Genomic DNA, 20,654 nt, shown 5'->3' with positions numbered 1-20,654 from the left:
AAACTTTAAAAAATGAGGTGGGAGAGAAAGCAGTCTGGAGTCAAGCCAGGTCAGGATGCAGTTTACCTACGACCTGGTTTAAAGACATGATTACTAAGCCATCTTTCCTATTTTCTCTCCTGCCTGCCTCCTGTTTCCTGGGTTCTGTGGTGGAGATGCAGTTTCATCCATGTGATTCTGTGTGCTACAGAGTGGTCTGAGTTCACCCTCCAAAATACTCAGGATTAGCTGGAAGACCTGGAGAAGAAAAGACTTAAGAAGGAAGTTGAAGAATGTGCTGGTGAAGTTTTCCTGGGTTCTGATAGATATTTTCATATCATGTGACATATCAATCATGAGAGATCAGGAAAGTTATTCACAGAGGTGTTCATTAGCAGAATAACATGGACTGGCATTGTCATTTCTGTATCAAAGAAGATCTAATTATCATAGTGATGTTACCTTGTAGCAATCTTCAAAGCCTTAAGAAAGAAGCTTATGTTTAAAGTAGTAAGATGGTAAAAAGAAAGCAAGGTGGAGCTGGAGACATAAGCAAAAGGCAAGGTAGAAAATAGCAGTAGGGTTTGGCATAGACATGAGTGGCAAAAGGACTGGAGGCAACAGAGCTGGAAAAGTGGAGGTGACAGTAGTCAAGCAACAAGATTATCAGCCCATCGATAAACAGTTTGGCAGTCTCTCAGGCAAAACATGATGGTCTTTGTAAAGCTGTGGAGGAAGGAGTGATTAGATTTAAGTAGAGCCAAGATATAAGGCAATCTGGGAGGGGGGATAAGGAAAGAAGGTGCCCTGCTTATGCTTAGTGAGTAGGAAGATGATGCTGTCATCCCTGATGAGAGGAGAAGGAGGGAGAAGGGAAAATGGGAAGAAGTTTGAGTCTTAGTCAGATTAAAATAACAGACCTGCAGCAAACACTGAATTGTCACGGTTAGATAGATGGTGAATGTTTTTAAGTGAGTTTCACGAAGTGTTTCTAAGGTGTTGATTCCTTCATGCTATTTCTCTCCTCCCTGTGAACTGAACAGCTAAGCACAAATGTACTTTCGAAATATCTGGTTATTTGCCCCATCCTAGAGTCTCCATTTCTTATGAACAGTTTTGATCAAGAGAACAGAGAACGTCAAAAGAAGAAAAGATGAGCTGTGCTCCCTTTTGCAGAATATGAAGTGAAACAGACTTTGAGAACTGAACAAAGAGGAAGTAATTATGAGAACTGATCTTCACAGGAACTGAGGCAGGAAAATATCTGACAGGCAGGCAATTTTCTTTTGTAATAGACATTGGGCAAAAAGAAATCCTGGAAGAGCATGAGTCTACACTGGTAAGCGCACAGAAGCAGATAGAAAGAACGGATGAGGGTGCTCAAACTACTCAAAGCCTGTTGTTTTTCCACAGGAAAAGCTATAAAAGCTTGGACTTTGACAGATGTAGTTGTTGTTGGATAACTTAATGGATGTCCAAAAGAAATACAGAAAAAAAAAAGAGGAACAAAAATAGTGTCAAAGCCATTTCAGAAAAGCAGATGAAAGTACTCAGTAGCACCATCACAATGTACGTGTAATAGAAATGTGCATATAAACTATCGATCAGACTTACCATGAAGAAAGGTATAAGGAAACAACTGGTAGGTGCTAGCCATATCCATCATTATAACATCAAAATCATGTAAGGGCATAGAGACAGAAGGCTTACAGTAGATGTGAGTTGCCTCACGCACAGCAGAAGGAATGTCATGCATATGAGAATATATGGAAAATATGAAGTGCAATATGGTTTTCACTGTTTCACAAATACACTTGACAAGTAGGCAGAAAAACACAAGATACAGAGTGTGTATAACTGGAGAACAGTTCAAGGGATAGAATCTCAGCAATGGTGATACTGTCATATTTTTATCAAACAGTAACAAAGTATGTGGAATTCTTTTAATGGATGCAGAAGAAGTACCATAGTAAGGCACAAATAAACTGAGATAGCATGTAAGGAAGCATGTCCCATTCTAAAACATTAACATTACCAGTATCAGCAAGACTCACATGATACAGAACGTATCTATTCCACATAGCTGGGGCATGCAAAAATAAAAACACCAGAACTTAGGTTTCTATGTAATTAATGTGTGCTAGCAAAAAGCATGGTACTGAAAGACCTTGAGTCTGTAAAGCTGGTTAGGTCCCAATGACAGTGGAGTCGTTCGGAGGATCGCACAGTGGAAGACATTTTTGGAACATTCCCATAATGTTTCTGGAAGTGTATCTCCTGTGACACTGCATCACTGTAATCTCTAAATGCAGAGCCTGCCATGCATGCACTGAAGTAATCGCTGTTGAGGAAGAAACCTAAGGAAGTATAAATTACAGCATCTGGCATATTCGAGAATGAAAAAAAAAGGCGAAGGAACCATTGCAGGGCAAAATAGGCCAACCCTTCCATCCATAGGTGAAGGCTGTAGGCCAGACTTAATGGAATCAAATGAAATTAAAAGGAAGAGATCATTTATACTGTCAGTTTATTATAAGAAGCAGGTACCAGAAAAGCCTGTGCGTGGGAGGTGTCCAGAACAGCAGACAGAAACAAACCTGTGGGCTTGCTGCTACCCACTCAGTTTGGATGACGTTTGTTTGCACACTGTACACAACAGGTGCTAGATGCTCAGTGTAGATGACTGCTGTCCCAAGCCGGATAAAGAGTCTGTTTTCAGGACTCAGATGAAAAACAGTGTTTCCAGGGAATGTCCCATTGATCCATCACCTACATTAGAGCTATGCCAGAATGAGAATGTGAAATCTTACCAGAACTGATGACATCCTCTTAGACATCAACTGAACTAGTAGGACAGAGCTCGTGTAATATGGACAAAATTAGGACAATTACTTAAGTGAATCTCTGCCAAAATACAGCGCTTTTGGTGGAAACCTTTCTCTTTACTTTAGTGGTCACTGGATCACGCTTTGACCTGCTGACTCCTCTTCAAAGTAGTGTGTATCAATCTTTGTGGAAAAATACCTCAGTATTCAAAAAACATTGGCAATGCTTTTTAGAACGTCCAAATGCTTCACTAGTGGATTGAGTCCAGGCAAGGAAAATTCCAATTGGAAAGAGGTAGTTTCAATTGACTTTGTGTGACAAATACAAAGAAAAACAAGGGACTGCAGACATTTCCCATTTTTAACAATGGTGCTAAGAACTATTTGTGTGAAAATGTCATGAGCAATGATAAAGTCTAGATAGGATTTCTCAAAGTGTATATATATGAAAGTCATGCAATACTGTATTGGAAGAGCAAGAAATTGCCCAATAACCTTCACTACTTGAAAAAAAAGGGCAGCAGAGAATCTGATAAATTGCATGAAAGCATTTCAAAGAATTTCTACAGAATTCACTATGGAGAAAGAAGAATGTAGCCTTTTGTGGGGGGAATGACCTACTGTAACTGAATCATTCTCAAAAAAATTTAAATCTTATTTGCCTCTCCACCATGTGTTACATTTTTGACTGACAGTGAATTACATAGGGCTGCTAAATACAGCAGTGGTATTGTTTGGGGTTTTTTTAACTTTTTAAAAATTGAACTAAGTGTCAGCTCAGTCGTGGATCTCATTAGATGATCTTGTGGCTAAAAAACAGAATAGACTCAGTTGTTCTGGTTTCATTGTCCAGGCCTCCACGGACTTTCTCTTCAGCTTGGACAACATAAGGCCAACCCTAACAACCCACAAAAATCAATTGAATTCTGAGAGCTTTGTGTCAGATCTTCATCTGTTAAACACTGAGTTAATAGTATCTCTTCTTAATCTTGCCTATTAGCTCTACAGGATCCATGTTTTTTGTTGTCTTTAGCTGTACTGATGCAAATACCCAGTTAATGACTTTGGCACCTCTATTTTTTTAGCTAATGAGTGCCAAACACCAAGCTGGTTATTTTCTCTTGAAAAATTATACTGACTAAACTTTCACATGATCATGGAGATGTCATTAGGTGCCCCGATACTTTTAGAAACCTGTCCCCTAAATTTTTGATGCAGATATATGAAGGAAAAAACCCAGAGAGGGACTTAGGAACTATAGCATTCAACAGTAACTCAATGGAATCTAAAAGTTGCTGATCGGTATCCTGACACTTCAAGATAGCCATCTGGAAATGCTAAGGGGAGGAATAGACTTTGTCTTGTGTTTCTTCAGAGGTAGCTTTTTGTTCTCCCCTTAGGATTCACATTTGCTGGAAATGAGGGCTTCAAGCTGTGACATTTTTCAGAAAATTGAAATGTAGAGTTTGGATTTGTTTGAATCCCTCATCTGATTTGGAGTGGAGATACAAATCTAGATCTTCATATGTCTCCAAGTGAGCAGTCTAATTGCCGGACTAGTAGATATTAGGATTGTCAAAGAAGGAGGCAACTCTTATGGCTCTATTTTGCACAAAATAGACAAAATACATAATAGGCACGTGTCAACAGGAGTTAGAGTTTGGATGCTCTGTCAGGCAACTGGGAATGAGGAATTGAGGACCTGATGGTATAAGGCCTTGCACAGTCCATATCAGGTGATCTCTTTGGTGAGCTAGCTTTCCTTAGGAGACAGGTAAAAACACTGAAGTCATCTGTCAAGTGAATTATTCTTAGCAGTCTGAATATAATTTTTCAGTTTTAATTTCTTCTGAACTTTTAACCTTCCTTCTTCAGGGCAGAACTCATCATACTTTAATAGCCTACCTCATCTACTTGAGCTTCCCAAGAAGGGGTGTTTTGGCATTGTCTGTGAATACGTTTGCACTATGGTATATTGGTGTATATATATATATATATTGCACTATTGGTATATTCCCCGATCTGATTTAAAACAGGCTAAAAGGATTTCTGAAGAGCACTTTCTGAAGGAAGGAGACATCAGCAAAATGCAGAAGTATTTAACAACTGAGCTGGGTATGATACTTCCTTCTGCATCCTGCCCAACCTTCCTTTTCCCATCCTTGCTTACTAATTTGTGCGCTGACTATTGACATACCTCCTCCATTTCCTCCCCAAATACCTTTTACATTTAGTTATCTTTTTTTGTTTGTTTCCGAATCCCACCACATCCTTGCCAGCTGTATATAATCTTCTGTGATCTTCATGCTTCAAAGATGTTCCAGGTCTTCCAGATTGTTTAGCAGTGAAAGCTCTCTAATCAGCTTTGGCAAATGTTCATTTAAGACATATTTTTCCATACATTATCCTAATGGGTTACCTACAGATAAATCCAATGACCTAGTCACATTGCTTTTTCCCCTTTTTGGAAAATACCAGACTATACAGATAAAGACTGAAAGGCCTCTGACACTGTTCGTAGCAACAAGTTTATCTGAGCTAATAGAGAACCCATCATCCATTCTTAAGAGCTGGCACAGGTTCCTTTCTCTTTGATAGGTATTTCCTTCTGAGCATCACTTCTTTTCTATTTCAACTTCCTTCAGATACTGAGTGTGGAACAGCTATGACTCTGCTTCAAATCTCTTCCCTTCCATTTTCTTTTTTATCTCCTGTTACAACTGCCAGCATAGAACCTGCTGGTCATATATAATAGCTATTATATTTCCTTGTTCTGGTATGTATTTAACCTCATCTCTACTTTGTGAAAACTCAACTATAATGCTAACACATCATATGTCTATGGTTTGAACTGGCATTTATCACCAAACTGGTGCTAAAATCAGGAACCGTTTTGGGTGGAAAAGATTTATTCTCATTCCCAGTTAGTTGATTTCTGGGGAATACCATGATTTACATGAAAGGAAGTGCACATCATTGGTGGCCACAGTACTATTGACAAAGACATTTTTCTAATATTTACAAAATAGTCTTTGGGTTCTCTAATTTTCACAATAACATAAATGTACTTTCTTCTTCCCCTTTCTTCATGGCAGGTGTTTAAAAAACATGAGATTTTCAAATCTGACTTACGAGACACTGAGTTTCTGGGTATATTTGACTCCCTCCATGTGAGAAAATGCATATACACAGAAAAAGACAGCCCTCTTTTATAGCCTTCTACTGTATTTCTTCACTCCTACAAACTGGCATCTCAGCTCAGTATGCGAACCTGCACCACCCTCAAATCTCACACCTCTCTCTCCCTCTCATTCACACATCAGCAACCCACATCCTCCCATGTCTTGAGCCAGCAGTGCAGCTCCCAGCACAGACTGAGTCCCTGCAGCAAGCACTGCAAGTGAAGCAGCCAGTCAGCATGGAGCCACTGGCACACATGGAAACAAGCTGTTATTAATTGGTGGGCTGAAGGTAACTCTCTTCATAGAGTGATGGTTAAAGCTCAGCTCAGTTAAATGCTTCCCCACACAAGGAGCTGGAAATCGCTCTTCCCACTGAAAGTGACTCTGAGCCCATGTTCACAACGGTCATTTGGCTTCTCTGGGCAACAGCTCCAGTGACGGATCATTCTCACTGTGAAGAAGTTTTACTAGTATCTGATCAGAGTTTCCCTGGCTGTGACCTGTGCTCATTGCCTCTCAGCCTTCCCTGTGTGCCTCTGAGAAGGATCTGGCTCAGTCTTTTTTACCACTGCCCATTAGGTAGTTAATACAGCAGGTAGATCCCCCCATAGACTTTTCTTCTGTAGGCTGAACAAACCCAGGTCTCTCATACATGTATTGCAGTCCCCTAGTCATCTTAGGATACCTCTGCTGGACTTCCTTCAGTTTGACAGTGTCTTTTGTGTACTGAGGAGCTCAGGCTGAGTACAATCTCCAGTTGTCATCTCAAAAGTGCTGAACAGAGAGAATAAGCACTTCCCTTGACCTGCTGTCTACACTTCTGCTAATGCAGCCTAGTATGCCATTGACCCTCATCCCCCATTAAGGCGCATTGCTGACTCACGTTCAACTTGTCTGCAAACACCAAATATCCTGTTCACCTAGTGAGGTGGTGGCTATGCAACCCAGGGCTGCAGCAGATATTCTCTGCTCTCTCACCGAGACTGGTTTTTCTGGGTTTCCATTTCCTTTTTGTGCTCTAGATGAGATACTGCTCCTTTAGCTTCTCCATTGGAGGGGGGCGAGGGATGGTAAATTGTGTCTAAGAGTAAGTTTATGAACTTCCCACATCTAGTGATGCTGTTGCCTGGTTCTGGATACTGATAATATATTATGTGGCCACCTAGACAATATAGGCTGTAATTAGGCATACTATTCTCACATGCACACAGAGAGCCCCAGATATATCTTTTTGAACGTAGAGTGTTTTTGCAGAAATCTCAGTAATGGAGAAAAGTCTCCTATAGGCTGTTCCTGTCCAGTTGCATATCCACTCCAGAGCGGTCTAATTGCTATTTAACTGGAGACACAGAGCATAAGACTATTCAGTGTTGCGTGGGCTCCATGTCCCAATGCTACGAATATTTGTAACTGTATTGGTGATGGACACTTCCCTGAAGTTTGTTATGTCTTTGTCTGTATAGCCCAATCTCTTCATGCTGTTACATCTGGCTGTTCAAAGCCATTGGCCATTCCTGGACTCAGTCCAGACCGGGTTGCCAAGCCTTATGTCAGAATGATACGTTTTCTTTGCCGTTATTATGTTGCCACAGTAGTTTATCTGGCAGCAAGAATGACAAATACAGTAGGTCACTTTAGGGTGATACAGCACTTTTCTTCTTCATTATATAAGACTGTCATTCCTTATAGTCTTGTCTTTAAAACTGGGGGGTAAAGGAGGCTTGACTGTGTTATGATGGTCAGCATTGTTTCTGAGTTGTGCTGTATAGGCTGTGATATGACCTTCCCCTCTTCCCCTTCCTGCTATTGCATGATGTTGCCGTTTGAAGAGATGGCTGCTTGGAGCTGCAGCAGAGAAGCTGGAGAATGGGGCCAAGTCCTTACCACCTAGAGACCTCCCAGTTAACATTAGAAGAACAGTTGTTAGATGCCTCAGAGAAGTGTTGAAGGGGAAACTCTGGGAGTTGCTTCTTGGAAAAAGGGTGTGCTTAGGCAGTTTCTCTAGAGATTTTAGCTGACAGAGAAACTGCAAGTATTTGCCTTCAGGGAAGAGGAGGCAGACTGAAGATGAGTTGTGCTGGTAGAAAACCTCAGCAGGAGTTATATTAAGGACTAAGTATGAAGACCTGGAGCCAGCTGGGTATGCTGGATGGATATTCTTGTGTTGCTTGTTAAGTTTTTCAGTAAGTGCAAATCCCCAAAAGGGAAATGTTCTCTAGAACCTGTCTAATTTGCTGGGAGAACGTGAAGGCAGCTGAGAGACATGGTGTTAGCAGGGTTACACTCTGCCAAGGGGATGCGTGCCCTGGGATGGTGCAATGTTGGCTTCCTCCCCATGCAATACACACAAATGCAGATTGAAGACAGAGACTGCCTTTCACATCAAGAGTGTCTATGTTCAGTTAATATTTCTTTGCTCTTTTGCTCCTCTCTGAGTCATCTATTGTTCTTTGTTCCTAGAGCTTCTCCATAAGGGAGTTCAGTCTTGGTGATATTAATTTGCTTTGTTTTTTGGGAGCAATTGCCATTTAAAGCTATTTGTTAGCTTCCTTTCTTTATTCAGACCATGTATTTGACTTGTTTCTTCTTTTGTATCTTTGTCCTGTAAGGATTTTCATGCCTTCTTTTTTGCCTTGCTTCTCTAAAACACCCAAGCATCATCTCCCAAATTGCTCTTTATATGTGTCCTGAATTATCAACTTCCACCCACCAGACTAAGAAGCACTGTTGTGCTTCCATTGCTCTTACTGTAATTGTACTTTTCGAGGAAAAAAAAAGTCAGCAAATGTAAATAAGTAAAGTGCTCCATTTACAGAAGTAGAGCTGTGCCAGGAACAACTTGGGCTTTCAACTGAATCATCTGACCTTGATTTATATGGTAATGGGAGAAGGGACTCATCTATATATTTATATCGACAGACATATTATTAGTGTTCTGTAAAGTTAGTCATAAAGAGGAAAGCACTATCCCAAAAAGTTTATAGAAATGTCAGATGTCTATTTAAAAAAAAAAAAAAGAAATGTAGTCTTGATGGCGTGAGAACTGATTTTTTCTCTTTGAAGTAATAACTGTCTTTTTTTGGAGGAGGATTGGTGATAACTGAGAAACATATTTCGAATGCTAATGTCATACTGAGACAGTTCTGACCACGTAGTATGAGATGGAGCAGGCTGAGTAACTAGGCTGACATTTAATGTGAGTGGTATTAGTATGGGGGTACTTCTAAGTACTGTCATCGTGAGCCAGTTCCCAGGGTAGGAGGAGAATAAGAGCAGGTATCCAAATAAATCATGGTGTCAGCTCTGTGATGGCGTCTCAGGCTTGAGCACAGGTCCGATTGCTAACAGCATGCATGGTACCTCTCTGTTCTCAGAACACTGGAGATGGCTTCTCAAATAGCCATGTTTCCATCTCCTTCCTTTCTCAGTGTATATGCTAAGTTTTCTAAGCAGAGATATGGTACACTCTAATTTTAGTGAATCATCTCATCTGAACACAGATATCCTGAATATACAAAAAAATGAGAGTTGCCAACTATTGAAAGTGCTCCTATCCATGCAATGAATGCAGTAAACTGTAGAACTACCTCAAACATGAGACACCACCCAACCAACATCTACATAGGAAGAAATGACATTTTGTCAGTTCATTGTCATTCTCTGAAGGGATCCTATATTCCCACAGATCTGCAGGCAGTTGTGAAACTCATGTAGGCATAAGCAATGGGAGAAACCATCTTCTATAGTGATGGCTCAAAGCCAACAGAAGAAAGACTGCATTCATCTTTCAGGACTGGCCTTTCCTTGGCTCAGACTCCATAAATGATCCAGAACCTAACCAAGGGGGTTAGAACGTGGAACAATTCACTTGGAAGCAAAAATTCCATGAATTCTTCAGTGACTGATATGCTGACTGCAGTGAAACCAGCAGCAAAAGTAGCTCAGGTTTTGCAAATAATTTTATGTTTATTCAGAGCTTATTTCTAATACCTGAAATAACTGCAGAAGTTCCTGTCAGGTGTTCAAAAAAGCCTTTTCCCATTTTAAATGCATTCATGTTCTTAAAGGTCCTATACCAAAACCCAACCACCAACTCCTTACTGAAACTCTGGATATTGTTAAGTCCCGTATAATTATTTCTGACTAAAAGCTGCCTTTAAATACCATGACAGCAATACTGTGCTGTCTCGAATCTTATGATGTCAATTACAGCTATGCAAAATTACTATATAATTTCAGAAAAATCAAACTGGTGGTGCTTTTGCACTGGTTGTTGATACTTGTTGGCTTTCTCTGCTTACTCAGAGAAGTCAGACACAACATGCGCAGCCTTCTACTCTCATCTTCCAACTATCTTTCAAGCTTATTCAGCGTTGTTCTAATACCTGCCCTGGGAGAAGCCAGGCTGCACCTTTTCACCTGAGTGAGTTGGGTTGGACCCAGGCTTCAAGAAATTATCTTTGCTGGAGTATAGTTAGTATTTTAAGGCAAGCTGTAGAAAAAACCAAAAGAATAAGTTTTACGGTAAAATTAGGCCACTTTCTCTAAGTACAGCTTAAGTAGTATTGTCTTTGTTATCCAGTATGTACAGCCCATGTGTTTTGTGCTTATCTTCAGGAAATTCAAATGTATATTCTGAGTGGTCATCAAAGTTCACTAAAAGGAACAGTGAAGCACAATTAGCTAGGATAATTTAAAATGGTTCATTGGAATTGATCAAAAAATACATCAAGGAGGCAGCTTAGCCTTTAAAGAGCTTGGGAATACTGGTGATCATTTTTTTGACCATTATATTTGACGGGGGTTACCTGTATTTTAATTTCACTGAAACGTGTACTCTTTTCTTGCATGTAAATTTTGTCCGACCAGAAAAAGAGGAATTTGGCCATTTGCCTGGAATTTCTAAATGTTTGGCATCCTGGAAGTCCTATTGATGTTGCCACTATACACAGATTGACTGTCCAGTGCACACACAAGACCTCTAGCGTGATCACAACGTGAGAATGATTGTGCACGTGTTAGTTGTATCTACTCAGGATTTTCCTATGCATGTTATTCTTTCTGGTATGAACGCCTCTGTACACCAGTAACTTTATAACTATGTCTGTTTTCAAAAGGCAATTTACGTAGGAGAAATGTGATACTTGTTTCCTTTCTAAGAACTTTATCTTGCCTACTTCTGCACTATTCGGGAGGAGAAAATATGAGCAAAGAAGGATGGTTGCACAGATAAGGCATAAGACTAAAGATCAGGCGTGGGTATGTCAGTTGTTTTAGCCAGTGACTGAATTCCTCATATGTAAAGAGGAGATAACTCCTCTTACCATACCCTTAATTCACAAATTAACCCAAGTGCATAAAAATCTATAGCAACAGTGTGTGTGCCACAAAGCAGATACTCATTTATTTCCTAAGAGGTGTCTAAGGAAGACTACCTGACTACTTTGACAGCCTAAAAGCTGCAGTCTAAGGAACTATTTTGCCAGCCCTCTCCCATTTTTCCAAACAGCAGCACTGTGATCCAGTGTATTGGAAGGTCATCTAATCTGAGGGGACTGAAACAGCTGGTAAGTGTCTATATACATCTCCATTTGCTGACCTTCCCATTTATTAAATATTATGTAGGAACTTGCAGCGCCCGAGTACCAAAAAAACCCACCTTTGGGATTCCTTTGGAATTCTTTATACCTGCTCACAATCCCTTATTGCTAACATCCTGCTCTAGATTTGGCCTTCAACATAGATGCCCATATGAGATGCACTAGGCTTTTTAGAGAAATTATCTTCAGATATTGAAATACATTGTGAAGAGAGACTTCCTACTCAGGCATGAACTTTCCTCACTCTCTAAATATGAATTATCCCAACTGTTATATATCCTACTGTGTCCTTGAAACTATGGAAAAATCATATCAAGAAGGAAATGAAAGTAAAATTTTGCAATATATGGCAATAACTGCAGCACAAATGATGGCAGCAGTATACCTTCCTACTATGCATTAACTTCAGCTCTGCTGGCAAAGTGACAGCAAGTTTGGAGAGATAAGAGGAAAGAAAAACAGGGCAAGAGAGATAATCACTTGAAAATGGAAGCAGTAGCCTCCACTTCTTTGGGTGCGACGAGAAATGACATTAGCTTCCTCTCTGGTTTGAATGTGAAGGCAAATATTTTAACACAATAAATTAAGGACAAGAGCACGTGAGATGCTAAGAACTTCACGACTCTCTGAAGTACCTTGTAGTGAGTCTGGCTGCAAAAGATTGAAAGGTGTTTGGTACATGGAGAATGAATGATTTTGCAAGTACCTATTTACTCTAGGAGGTTTACTGTATATTTCATGCCTACCAGACAGTATCCTATGCCTCCCACTTGCCAATTAAGTCATTTAGCAAAACCAGATTGATTTCCTAACTGCACTACAATGTTTGATCCCTGGACAGAGATGAAAATCCTTTCTATAGTTCTTTAAGATTTATGGGGATATACATTCACGAGGATGTCTTGAGACTGTCTGAACAAATATATCATTAGTAAGCATTTAAGGCATTATGGTATCTGCATTGTCCACCAGGAATTCAGGAACCTTAACTGCAATAAAAGCACAAAGATTGCCACAGCTCCATGTCTGTGTCTTCTTAGAAAATACACATTACCTTTGGAAAGCATAAAATAAATATGCAAATACACACGTACAACAAATATACTACATCCCTTCTCGCTCTTTTTCTGATTATTTCAATAACTAGGACCTATGTTTAACTAGGTAATTGGATCATTGGCACCAAAAGCAATTAAAAACTCTCTGATATTTTCAGTCAAAACTAATGATGGAATTTCAGAGCGCTGTGTGTCATTCTGTCTTCAGTGTGCCTTGGGATTTGAAAATCCAGCTGTAAACTGACAAAATACTTGATAAATGATGCAACAGGGGGTGGTCTCAGTTACTTCATTAGTCTTTCATATTTTCACTGGATCTGTCATCCAGCTCTCCACACATCACCTACCAAACAAATATACTGACTCACCCCTAGTGTGTATGATATTTGGAACAGGGCAAAAAGCAATTGAGGTCCCTGTGTTTATTTACATGATATAATCTGTAATGGATAGATCCTTTTCTGAAAGGTGCTTTATACAGACTAGTAACAGTAGAAGAACGTTTTCTCCCTACTCCTGAATAACAGAGAAGAAGAAAGCTTTCTTTAAGATTCTTAAAGGGCTCACATTATCTTACTACAGGACATCCTTTACTGTATCATGAAGTCACTGTGAGCTTGTGACCAGTCACTGCAAGGGATTCTAGTTTATAGATGGGAAACTGAAATGCTGGCATATCTACAGTAGGGAATACAGGACAGTGCAGAGATTCCTGGGCTAATTATATCCATGAGATTCAGTGCAACACCTTGAAGAGAAATTATCCAGGAACACCGAAATGGGATAGCTATTATCACAGTGCTTTATCTGATCCAATAAACCTGCCTCCCAGAAAGAGCTAATTGGCTTGAGCACAGGGACATTCTGGGAGTCCACGAATTCTGGCAGAAAGCTTCACTGCAATGTATAGATGTATTTACAAGGGAGAGAACAGTGACCAAGTAGGATGGTCTGTGACAGAAGAGGAGGTAAGCTCAGTCCCCCTTGAAGAGCCTAGATACTGTCCCAGCGGTCGAACAAGGAATGTGACAGAATGTGATCTTGCCAACAATAAGCATCGGTTTGTTGTGGCAACAGGGCAGTTATGAAGTCAGCTAAGGGCAGAATCTCTGCAGTCATTGGGTCCTGGCCTTTGAACTGGGACAGCTGCTTTCACATTTTCTGTGTGGAAATCCTGTGAAGAGGAGACTGTTGCCTTATGTTTAGCCTGCCATTTGCCCTGTCTTTGGACATTAGTTACCTATGGTAATCAGCTTGCTTTACTTTCTTCCTCTTCTGCTCTTCTTCCTTAAACTCAATAACAAACAAATTCATTGTCTTGCCAAAATCTTTTCTCAGATGTGAAATCTATGCCTTATATCACTTTTATAAAACGCAGCAACTGTGAGCCTGGAAACAAGAGGTTGAACTCTTAGTTCACATGCTGAAATGTCTACCTAGATCCAGTCAGTTAAAAGGATAGTATTGACTTCTAGCTAATGACTAGACGTACCCTACAAGTTGTGATCTGACTATGCTGGAGGCAGTAAGAAACTCCCCAGCCTAAGGTAGATTTTCAGTCAAGTTTTATTTCCATGAAAGAAAAGCCATCCTTCTTTGAGCTGCAGAAGCGTATTGATTATGTTGCTTTTTAAAGAAGTGTGATACATTGTTCTTCCTGGGGGCCCCTAGCCAGCTCCACGGGTTACTGTAAATGGAATTGCTGACAAATTCTCATCTTAAAAAGCCTACAAGTGAGATTTTCAGAAGATCTATCTACAGATTTATATCCAGTGATTTTTTTTGTTTTTATTAATATCTAGGCAAGGAACATTATAGAACGTAAATGAGAGTTAAGCCCCAAGCCACTTCCGCATAGTCTCCAGTATGCTCTATGTGTATGTGCCTACATTATTCTCAGAGTGACTCCTTTTCTTAAATATGGGTCACCTGTTTCATTGTCAGCACATAGATATCCCCATTCTGTTCCAGAACATCCCTGGAGATGCTTTAACATCAGTGGAGGTCTTCCATGTTGAGACAGGAACTCTGTTTGCTAAAGACCAGGAAAAACAAGGAGATTCGGAAGAACTCAGTGATCTAGAGGGATCAGAATATTCATTCCAAACAACTATGGAAGAGCTTGAGGAAAATCAGAAAGATATTCAACTCACTTTACAGGAACCCCAGAATAATGATAACAAGAAGCAGCAGCATGAAAAGATGGTAAGTGGAAGACACAGTTCTTCCAGATGTAAAACTACAGTGCATCCTGGAACATATAGATCAGCCAGGAAATTGAGTGTGCAAAGGAAAGTGAGGATCATGAGACATTTGAGTTACTTCTCAGAGGTAAAGAACCTCAGTGGCTCCCATTTTCATGGGTTAACATCAAATTCACAAGATGTGAAACCCTTCCATTTGGTCAAAAGAGCCATAGTATTTGTTTCAGATCAACCAGGCCCTAATTAAATATTTTTAGAATTTTCTTTACATTTTCAAATCAGAAAAATTTTATATGGTGGATATTTCATATTTCCTAAGACAACATTCAATGGAAGATTTCTTTTCCAACTCCGGAAACAAAGTTTTTAAAGGGGAACAATGTATGTTGGAAACCAGTGAGTCGTTATACAAATGTGTGAATAATCACTCGAACAAATATTCAGGTTTTAGATGAACATATTCTATTTTCATCTATCAGCTTAAATACGAATTTATCCTCCCTCTCTCCAATTTATAGCAGGGAGCCATCAGAGACATGACCACACCATCTTTCATCTCAGACAGTAAAACAGAGAGCATGGATGCTAAGTGGCATATGGCACATTTGGACATGAAGGGAGGAACCAGTGCTTTGCAGTCAGAAGTATCCACCAATGCAGAGGAGCTGGAACAGCTCTGTGGCAAGCAGGTCACCGCAGCTGATATTGAGCTTGAGAGGATGAAGTGGGATTTTGTGCTGGCTAAACTGAAATATGAACATGAGGATAATGAAAAGCAAAGGCTTCATGAAGAGAGAATGGAGCAGATTCATCAACAGGCAGTTAGGGAAAGGAAGAAGGGTTGAACACAATAGAGACTGAAACATTCACATTCTAGGTTAAGCAATTTATAAGGTTTTATTCTTTTGTGTGTATTCTTGAGTAGTACTGTGACTTCTTTTAAAGTTAGACTCCACCAGGTGACCTTTACAGCTTGTACACATACTTAAGGAGAATGGAGTTGTTCTACTCCCTTCAATATGAACTATGGTAACATTCATTGCTATAAAATATATTAAAGAACAGTTAACTCACAAATTAAGTTTATGACATAAGGATCCAAGAACTTTTTTTTTTTCTTATTTTTCCCCCTTGAACAACAGAGGAGTTGCTCTGAACGCCACTTTGAGCAGTTTCCTGCTTCTACAGTGGGATCAATTTCCTGGCTTGGAAATTGATCAGTTAGATGACTCAGATAATAAATGCGTGAATAAATGAATGGATGACAGAATCTACCAAAGTAATGCAAATTTTCTAGACAATTAGTCAGATTTTGCAAGCCTGTTTTTTACAGAAGTAGTTGAAGTTATTGTATGTTCAGGCATATGAGTCTGCTGTTAACAGTAGTCCAGCCCAGAAGAGAGCATTCTATTTGGCAGAGTTTAGCAAATGGGAGAGCTGCAAATCTTGGTTGTCTGGGCTCTTCCTGATCACATTGGCTGTCTGTGGGCCTGACTCTCCTCCAGTTTAATGCAATTTGTCATTGGACTGAGTTAGAGAGTAGGCAGAGTATCTGAATCTAAATCATCAATGTTTTAGAGGTATTTGCGTGTTTTTCTTCTCTTGCATGTTCTGTGCTTTAAATCAGGACAGGATAGAAGAATATGTTTTACACAGTATTTGTAGCATTTGTGTTGTGGTTGTACATAGGAGCTCAGATCATGCACAATAACGGCACTCAGCTAAGCACCTGAAGCCCTGAAGTTTTCCATATGCGTATATTATTTTCTTTCCATATAGCTAATCCATAGGCCTGGATAGGATGTCACAATTATGTGAAGGAAATGCAGTTCCAATGAAATCAATGAAGTTATATCAGAGAAAAACAGATGAGGATCAGGTCCAATATATATTTGGCTAAATGACTAAGGAAATCAACTACTGAATTCTTTTATTAAATTAAGACCTGAAAGTTTGCCCATGAGCATGTGAAAACGTATGAAAAAGACCATGCAGTGAAAAAACACAGACAACAGTTTGTGCCACAGATGTAGAGATGGACACAGAAAAGCATTGTGCACTTACTTCACATAAACTGCTTTATGTACCTGTACGCTCATTCTTATGAGTAAATATGAGGTCACTTACTTACCTTCATTTCAGAGAGAGAAAACCTAGCTCGTGTTATGGATATGGGTGAGAATGTGACACCTGTCACTTAACACAGCATAGCTGATTTGCTCTCAGTTCATGTGCTGGCTTATCTCACAGCAACGTTTTGTAAATTAAATGTACCAGAGAGCCAGGTGTGCTCAGAGAAGCACATGGACTGGGCATGAGTGGAACATAGTCATGTGACATAATGTGTATCTTTTCCTTTTTCCACAGTTTAGCCAAGGACTCCAAGATCTACTCTGGCCCCCAAACCAGTATGCCTTTTTCCTGTACTGCTTCATCATTATTCATGTTATTTATACAGTAAAGGAGCTGGCCTTCTACTTTTTCCAAACCCATTACCTGTTCTGTTTTGCTATTGTGCTCTTTTTCATTCTGAAAAAGATTTTCCAGGATTATAGAAATAAGAAAAAATATTCTTAAAAAAGGCAGCATATTGTACACTTTTTGCCCCTGTTTCACTGCTTTTTATTATCTTTTCCTCACTACACCAATCATAAATGCAGGATTTCAGCTATTGTTATATGCACAGTAGCCTAATTATGGAAAACCAACTGACTTCCTCAAGAAAATTGTGACTGAATGACATCATTTGACTTCATGCTGTCTCACTAACATGTTTGGCATCATTCAGGGGCATTCATCGCTACAAATAAAGTTACATGCAATAAGAAATAATTTTGGAATGTGTTCTTTTTATTTTATCTCATCTCCTTGGATTAACAGAGTGACTTGGGCTTACTTATAATAAATTATCACAGAGAGGTTTCAGAGGTGGATTCATTAGTATGGAGGGAGGTGCTCAGGAGAATTTAATATTCTGTTATGTGTTCACCACCATGCGCTGGGCAGACACCTCACTTTGGATTAGGGCTGTCTCTACCTAGAAGCATTCCCCTCCGGGCTGTGCCATCCTCCGTAGTTACACACAGTTTCTATCAGCAATAGACTAGCAAGCACTGGTGAGCGCATACATTCTTTATAATTAAGGTATCGTGATTTCTGAAGTGTCCACGCTGATAAGGAAAAGACATCAAATGTAGCCCCAATAAAAAGGCATTTTTGTCTAGTGAGAATGTGACTAGACCCCTTTAATACTATTTCAGTCATGCAATAGAGGATATTTCCAGCAGAGAAAAGGTGAAGAGTCATCTACCATATGGTATGTCAGGTTAGAATAAGTACGATCTTATCAACCGTGTAGTGTTAGAATCAGAGCATAATTCACCCATATATCCCCATGCACATGCCTTACTCTGTTTTATTTAAATAAGTCTTGTCTCAGTCTGCATCCTCTTTGCATTGTGTTCTTAACAGGAAAACAACCTAAATAGTATTTGATAATCAGGCTGGGTATGCAGAAAACCATTCAGGTCAGGGTGAAATGGTTAACCTACTCAGGTTATCATGTATCCATGACCTCAGTCAAGATAGTATTCTTTGGGCATGCCAGGGGCAATGTGTTTACAAAACCAATGCTACGTACAAGGCTGACTGAACTAAGACAGTAGAGAAAAGAGTATCTCAGATCCAGGTGGAATGGCTGGGTAGTTTCCTGACAGTGCAGAATGAGTGCAGAGTGCAGGGTCTTCCCGCATTTCCATGGCCTCTGCATTTCTGAAGCTGTGGAATGTTACATATACAGAACATACACATATAAAACATATGTATATACAGAAAAATCTGCAGCAGATTGAAATGAACAATGACACAGTCTTCCTGAAAGGAAATTTAACCAGGCAAAGTGAGGTTGCTTGCTATAGGTATGACCTACATATGCAGATTTAGAGAATTAGACCAATCAAAAATGAGTAAGTAAATAAAAGCTTTATCCCAGCTACAGTTTCTCTTCTTCCAGCAAAAGTGACCATTAGCTCTCACTGAAATCCCAGGCCCCCTCACCCATCTTAGGATTTCTGTGGAAGGCAGTGATTTGACTTTATTTTTGTAAATGACCTGAGAGTAAGACCTGTAAATAAGCTGCTTTCAAATCTGTGTTTTTCTCTCATGAAATCATAAAAATGTCACCCAGACAGCTGGGAGAAGCCTGTCCTTTGTTTTCTGCAGAATCTGAAAACGCTGCCTGTAGATAACCTGTATCTGAATACAATTTGCAATAGCACAAGCAACTTCGAATACTTTTCTTCATTATTGGTAACTCTTGGGTTTTAATCAACAGGAGAAAAGATATCAATCTGCATTTGATATTGTTAATTCAAATGACAACTAGAATTAGTCAGAGATGTGAGGCCACTGGAAATTCCAGAATACAGAGTCTGCACAGAAGCATTATTTTTAATACCCATTTAATGCTAACTTTTGGGGAGGGGCAGAAGGAGTCTTCTGCATTTTATTTATTGCACACAGAAGATAATAGTAAATAGTCTTAAGACAGCTGCCTTACCATACACACATATTCCAAACACACACATATCCCCAAATCATAAAATGAAGGAGAAAAATAGGTTAGCCTTTCCCGAGAGGTGCTCTCTAAGTCATTGTGCGTACCCATGCTATACTTTTAAACTTATTCCCACATAGACGAGAGCTAGATTTTTTAAGTGGCAATTTCTGTGTAGCTAACTAGCTTTTGGGAGCTGCAGCTCAAAAAAGTGTTGAAATACCATGAATCCATTGATAAAGTCATGAGAAGTAGCAATACAGAAAAGAACAGAAAAATCCAAGCTCCTTCCTAACGGCTTCAGGTCCTTCTGAGCTTTGATCAGCTCTTGCCCTTCACTGGGGTGACAAATACACCCTTTGAGTTGCCGGGCTGTGCCCTACATCCTTGTTTTACAACAGTAGGCACACTCATCACAAAGCGTATGGTTTCATGTGAAACCACAGGAAACTTGGTGGTTTCAGCTATTTTAAGCCTAAGAGTAGGCAGTATTTTACAGCTGGTTTGATTTCAAGAGAACCACAGCAAGTAAAAAGAGCTCAGGCTTGTAGCATAAAGCTATTCTAAAGTTTCAGAAGCCACTACAGAGAGCCCCAAATTAATGATTAAAAATAATAATGTCGTACTTCCCATGGTTTTTGGCAGCTAACCTGTGATTTATCAGTACCTGAGTTGGGCATTACTGATCTTGACAAAACAAAGTGTTTGCTAATTCACCTAGTAGTGAAGACTACATTTCACAGCATTTATTTATCACTCTCCCATGGAGACGGGTTGCACCAAATCAAAGGGCAAACTTGGAAGTGAAAGGAAGGCACCAACCCACTAGGTAACTGAAACTTGTTTCTTCGTATTTAGCAACTTCATCCTGGGGCCCTCTAGCTAGAATTTTTTCTAACCTCGAAGATGGGGTTTTTTAGAGGGCTGCAAGGTCAGCTTTGTTGCAAAAAGTTTGCACGGGCTCTTTTCAGTTAATTGGTGACTTCAGACCTCAGATTTACGTTTTGAGCCCCAGATGAGCGCCTATCTATATACAGGCTAAACACATGTGATCCAAACTTTCCTCCTTTTTTTTTTTTTTTTTTCCCCTGCAGTGGAAGGCTAAGAAGAGTGGACGAGGAAAAGGACAGTGCAGCAGAAAGGAAGATCTTGCCAGAAGATCGTCCACTGTTTTCAATCCCAACGCTGTAAAGCTCAGCAGGTCAAACGAGCCCCAGCTGAAAGCGGCTAAGTGCATCAGTGAGATCGTTT

General features: G+C 39.8%; 1 protein-coding gene across 1 annotated transcript; it reads left to right on the top strand.

The window, feature by feature from the left end:
• Positions 1-14,615: 14,615 nt before the first annotated feature.
• On the top strand, positions 14,616-20,642 carry TMEM247 (transmembrane protein 247; the record flags this gene model as incomplete). The annotated part of the gene is made up of 4 exons (XM_009581143.1): positions 14,616-14,849; positions 15,370-15,669; positions 17,216-17,386; positions 20,498-20,642. Coding segments are annotated over 4 exons (850 nt in total), but the record flags the coding sequence as incomplete, so codon positions are not given.
• Positions 20,643-20,654: the final 12 nt, after the last annotated feature.

The sequence above is a fragment of the Fulmarus glacialis genome, unplaced genomic scaffold (genome assembly GCF_000690835.1).
Source record: "Fulmarus glacialis isolate BGI_N327 unplaced genomic scaffold, ASM69083v1 scaffold20437, whole genome shotgun sequence".
NCBI classification, from domain to species: Eukaryota; Metazoa; Chordata; class Aves; order Procellariiformes; family Procellariidae; genus Fulmarus; species Fulmarus glacialis.
Note: the sequence above shows the minus strand (reverse complement) of the source record. Positions and strands in the feature narration are given on the sequence as shown.